The sequence below is a fragment of the Mus musculus genome, chromosome 15 (assembly GCF_000001635.26).
Source record: "Mus musculus strain C57BL/6J chromosome 15, GRCm38.p6 C57BL/6J".
NCBI classification, from domain to species: Eukaryota; Metazoa; Chordata; class Mammalia; order Rodentia; family Muridae; genus Mus; species Mus musculus.
Window position 1 is genome coordinate 9,368,535 of NC_000081.6, and position 6,000 is coordinate 9,374,534.

The 6,000-nt window shown below is 39.4% G+C and overlaps 1 protein-coding gene across 3 annotated transcripts in view; it reads left to right on the top strand.

The window, feature by feature from the left end:
• Ugt3a2 (UDP glycosyltransferases 3 family, polypeptide A2) overlaps nucleotides 1-2,421 on the top strand; it is a 35,405-nt gene extending 32,984 nt beyond the window's left edge. For 2 of the 3 annotated variants that reach the window (XM_006520049.1, XM_011245349.1), the window contains exon 6: nucleotides 1,533-2,421. In XM_006520049.1, coding sequence (XP_006520112.1) covers nucleotides 1,533-1,809 — 277 coding nt within the window. In that variant the 3' untranslated portion in view covers nucleotides 1,810-2,421. The remainder of the gene's footprint in view (nucleotides 1-1,532) is intronic. The other variant, NM_144845.3, reaches the window with a different exon arrangement.
• Nucleotides 2,422-6,000: the final 3,579 nt, after the last annotated feature.

Below are 6,000 nucleotides of genomic sequence, written 5' to 3' on the forward strand. Positions count from 1 at the left end.
TTCTCCCAGTTTTCCCAGTACTAGCAGCTCCAAACTATAATAACTGTTCTAGTCTATCTACTCAGCTCTGCTTCTTCTGGCTCAACTGTCTCTTAACAATACATCTTCTACACCAACTGCCTTCTCCTCTCATACTGCTAGCCCAATTCACTTTCTCAACTTCTACTGGCTTTTTTATATCCTATCTTGTTTCTAGAATCCAACAGGCAGCCAACACTGAAGGTCATAGGGTCAAGCAGCTCTAGTAGTTAACAATTTGTGTTGCCATTAATTAATTAATTCATTCATTCATTTTACATCCTGATCGCAATCCCTTTCTTCCAGTCCACTTCTGACATAGCGCCTTCTCCCAACCCACTCCCTTCTCCTTTGAAAAGGGGACTGGCCCCCTCACCAACAAACACACCCTGGCACATCAAGTCACTGCAGAACTAGGCGCATCCTCCCTGCTGAAGTCAGATAAGGCAGACCAATTAGGGGAACAGAGTCTATAAGCAGGCAACAGTCATGAACAGCCCCTCTCCAGTTGTTGGGAGTTCTGTATGAAGACCAAGCCACACATCTGCTACATATGTGTGTGATGTGTGTGGCAGGGGACTAGGTCCAGGTCATGTATGCTCTTTGATTGGTGATTCAGTCTCTGGGAGCCCCAAAGGGTCCAAAATAGCTAACACTTTTGGTCTTCCTTTGGAATCCCTGTTGCCTCAGGGTCATTTAATGCTTCCCCAAACTCTTCTACACGACCCATCCAGCTTGATCTAATGTATGTGTATTGGTCTCTGCATCTGTTTCTATCAGTTGTCTTGGTTCATTCCCCTAGTCCTCTCTTCTGAGATGTCCTTACATCTGATCTCCCCCACCCTGTTCCCATCCCCATCCTTTCTCTCATTAAGTTCCCTCCCTCTAATGACTACTTATTTCTCTGTCTAAATATTCTCTCTTCACAAATTAGTTATAGTCCTTCTGTGTAGGTTTTTCTTTTATATTGAACTTTTAAAAATGATTTTTGTATGTATCCTTGAGGGTTTTTTGTTTACATAGATGTATTTTGATCAATTCCAGGTTACTTTCTCCTCCACCTCTTCCCAGAACTCCCTCAAACAGCATCCTCTCAACTTCCTTTCTCCTTTTAAAATCTTTGCATATATATATATATATATATATATATATATATATATATATATATATACACTCTTTTAACCAATTGCATTGAACTCTCCACATCTGAATTGGTTTGGTGGGGGCCATCTACTATGCCATGGGAACTTTCTGATGGACCTTGAGTAATAATGGTAAGGGTTTGCCAACAGATTTGGTATATAGCTGAGCTATGAATATGGACAAGAAGTGTGTGTGTGTGTGTGTGTGTGTGTGTGTGAGAGAGAGAGAGAGAGAGAGAGAGAGAGAGAGAGAGAGAGAGAGAAATTGGGGGGGGGAGAAAATATGGGCTTGTATGTTTGTGTGTTCATGATTTAAGATTTAAGTACTGGCACAGCAAATAGGTAACAGCCTTTCTCTGTCTATGTCTACAGGTACAAGTCTGCAGCAATGGCCTCCAAGATTATCAGGCACTCCCACCCACTGACCCCTGCCCAGAGGCTTTTGGGCTGGATAGATCATATCTTGCAGACAGGGGGTGCAGCACATCTCAAGCCATATGCTTTCCAGCAGCCATGGCATGAGCAGTACATGCTTGATGTCTTCCTCTTTCTCCTAGGGCTCATGCTGGGTACTTTGTGGCTTAGTGTAAAGGTTCTTGTTGCTGTAACCAGGTATCTGAGTATAGCAACGAAGGTCAAGGAGGCATAATGCTGAAATGCTGGGCTTGGCTCTGGTGTAGGGATGGGAGGTCTGTGGCTCTTCAGAGGCCTTCCGTAATTCAGCACAGAGAAACTCTAGCATTCTCTGCCTCCATCTTCTACTGATGCACCCGAGTTAGTACCTCACTACTTTTGGCCCTGTTTTCCTCTTATGATCTTCATTCCTACTTAGATATAAACCACTTGCATCATGTGTTCCTCCTCTCACTCATTTATCCTAAACACACTGCTTCAATAGGCTGTTTGCCCCATGGCTCCTTATGTTCTTCCTCTCTTTATCCCTTCTATCATTTGGGGTTAAAACCATAGTTGGACATTTTTTCTCATGTTCTTTTTTTTTTTTTATATAAACATTCTTTAGAGCTCAGAACACCTGCTCTGCCTTACTCCACTGTTTCCCTAAGATCTGGACAATAATCATTCTATATTGTGAATGAATTTATCTAAGAATATATGAAGTAGAAAAATATAATAATTATTGTTTGGTAATAATCAGAATAAAAATAATATGCAACTAAAATATTGGAAGAGTATGCTTTCAAAATGTTCCTGATATAAAAGGTTTTATTCTAAACATTTAAGAAATTACAAAAGGAAAGAACCTGTTGTCTATTTATTCATTGGAGTAATGTGTCTATATAAAGTAGAATGAGCCAGACTTTTATAAATGTATGTGGAATGGGGTTCAGTATTGTTAACTAAAATAATGCCAATGAACCAATAAGTATATTCTTTGACATTTTCTAAGATGTAAGAGTTGATGTGCCATGAATAGTATACAACTATGCTCCTTACACTATACTTTTTTCTTAAAAAGAACCATAAGTTTGAGACTCACTTGATATTTCCTCTGCACTGTATAGATGCTGCAGTGTGAAGAATCTTCACACATCTCAGTTCACATTACCCACAGGTGTGCCCATGGTTTATGCACAAAACATGTTAAAATGAATAAGATAAGTGAACCCATGAAATCATATAAACACCAAAATGAGAGTGGTCTTCATCTTCTCACCAGGATTTTTACTACTAAGAAAAGCATTAAAAACTATCACCACCAATGGCTAAAAATATTTTGAGTATCAAATTCCCAGTTAAAGAAAAGCATACATATAGATGACCTTATGATTTACGGCTTGTGCTTCATAGTTGGGTGGATGAGTGTTTGAAAACTACTGCAAAGGATTGAACAAATAGATTTGTAAATAATTTGGTAACATCAGTGCTGTATTCCTTAGTTTTAAAAGAGAGACTCAGAAATGGCAATATGAGATGAACATAACGCAACTGGGAGAGTACTTCAATTTAAAGTATGACTAAGAACTCACAATTTGATATGATAAAGATAGGCATGCTCTTCTAGATAGCCACATGGGATTTTGCAACCCTATTTATATCTGTACATTTTCTAGCATATTTTCTGATCATGAACTGGTCTCCAAGTATTATCATGGAAAAGATTCATGGCACCTTGCAAATATATGATTTGAAGACTGATATTAGGTAAGTAAGATGATTAGGAGGCCACAAAAAGAAGAAAAATGCTCCAGAAGGGAATATATATATATATATATATATATATATATATATATATATATAATGTTTCAGATAGGTATGGTTGTTCTTGCCTCTAATCTCAGCATTATCAAGGAGATATCTGAGTTGAAGGCCCACTTGAGGTATACAATAACACCTCACTTCAAACAAAGAAACAAATAATCACAAAGGTAAATCTCTTGGCAACAAAAGATATTGTTGTAAATGTATGAAAATAGAGTTAGAAATTATTATTTGGCACTAACAGTACACAAGATTACTTCCTCCAAATCCTCAACAGCATTTTATTGTTTTCTGCTTCTTAATGATAACCTTTCTGACTGGAGTGAGATGAAATCTTGATGTGGTTCTAACTTGAAGTTCTGTAATGTCTAAGAATGTTATATAATCAGCCTAGGCATCTATCAATAAGTTAATGGGTAAAGAAAACGTGGTATAGAATGTAATTCAGCCATGAAGAAGAATGGAATTACATCACTGCAGGTCCATTTCAGCGACTACAACTGGTGAGTCCTATACCCAGAAAGCCACATTTTGTAAAATTTGTGGGACTTAGATTTTAATATAGACAGATGAAATCACTCATATATATAGAGTAATGGGGGTGAGATTGCATGAGAGAAAAAGGAGACCAGAAGAATGAGTAGAAAATGAGACAGGACAAAAAGACATGGTATGTGTCTGTGTTAGGGTCTGTGAATCACTGAAGAGTAATACCCCAGACTCAAATAGTACGCAAAAGCAAAGAACAGTTATTCCTACATGCAGGGCCCAATTTCACTGGACTGGAAGGATGCTGACTGAATTTGCAGATTCTGTTTTAAAGACAAAAGGAGGAACACTCATAGCACTACCTTAGGACCCAGCTATAGCACTCCTAGGTATGTACCCAAAAGATGTTCCAACATATAACAAGGACACATGCTCCACTATGTTCATAGCACCCTTATTTATAATAGCTGGAAATGGGAAAAAACCGCGGATGTCCTTCATCTGAGGATACAGAAAATGTGGTTCATCTACACAGTGGAATACTAATCAGCTATTAAAAATAATGACTTCATGACATTCTTAGGCAAATGGATGAAATTAGAAAATATCATACTGAGTGAGGTAACCCAGTCACAAAAGAATACCTATGGTATGCATTCACTGATAAGTGGATATTAGCCCAAAAGGAATACCCAAGATATAACCACAGACCACATGAAGCTTAAGAAGATGGAAGATCAAAGTGTGAATGCTTCATTCATTCTTAGAAGAGGGAACAACATACTTGAGGGAAGAAATGTGGAGATAAAGTGTGGAGCACAGACTGAAGGAAAGGCCATCCAGAGATTGCCCCACCTGGGTATCTATCCCATATAGACACCAAAGCCAGACCCTATGGAGAATGCCAAGAAGTGCTTGCTGACAGTAACCTGATATAGCTGTCTCCTAAGAGCCTCTGCCAGAACCTGACATATACAGAGGTGAATGTTCACAGTTAACCACTGGAATAAGCATGAGGTCCCCAATGGAAGAGCTAAGAAAGGACTGAAGGAGCTGAAGGTGTCTGCAACCCCATAGGAAGAACAACAATATCAACCAACCAGGACCCCTAGAGTTACCAGGGGCTAAATCACCAACCAAAGAGTACATGTGGAGGGACCCATGGCTCCAGCCACATTTGTAGCAGAGGATAGCCTTGTCAGACATCAATGGGAGGAGAGGCACTTAGTCCATGGAAGGCTTGATGCCCCAGTGTAGTGGAATGCCAGGGTAGGGAGGAAGGAGTGGGTGGGTGGTTGGGGGAGCACACTCATAGATGCAGGGGCAGGCAGGATGAGATAAGGGGCTTCTAGTGGGGTAGGAATGTGGATAACATTTAAAATGGAAATAAAGTATCCAATAAAAAGAGGAAAACAAGACAAAACTAAATTGAAGGAAAAAAAAGAGGAATATTAGGGAGGTATAGGTATCTTGATTGGGGGGTTCTATCTCTGGGGGTTTGAGTGATCTATGATTCAGACTACTTATTCCTGCTTCATGCCAAGGAAGAGTAGCTCTTGACCTCTTGGATAAAAATTTGGCCAACTGTCCTTTGGAAAGCAGGGGGTGGGGGAATCCCTTTTATGTAAGCCTGTGGTTGTTCCAGTAACTGACTTACCCATTTCTGGGAAGTAAAAACTCAAACGTGATCTTATAAGCTGCTAGTTTGCCATCTGTCAGAAAGTCAGCCTGGCTCAGGCAAATTCATTCCTTTCAAATACATGTTGTCAAATATGACCATAATATTATGTACCTTATTGAAAATATCTTTATAAAATGCATGATGATCTATATTGAATATACTTCAATAAATTAAAAATATATTTATTCTTACTATGGCACTTAGAATTGCTTCATTAAAATTATAAAGGTTCTATGAAATAAACGTGTGACTCCACCGAAAGTAGTCTGCACAGGTGACAGTGTGGACTACAGAAGCTAACAGCTTCTGGGACAGGCCAAAGCAACACAGCTTCTGGGACAGGTCAGGTTTTGCACCTTCATCTTCAGCCAGGAGGGAGGTTCAAATGCCAGATATCTGTGCACCTTCCCTGTAAGAGGAGAGCTTGCATGTAGAGAGTGTTCTGACCAA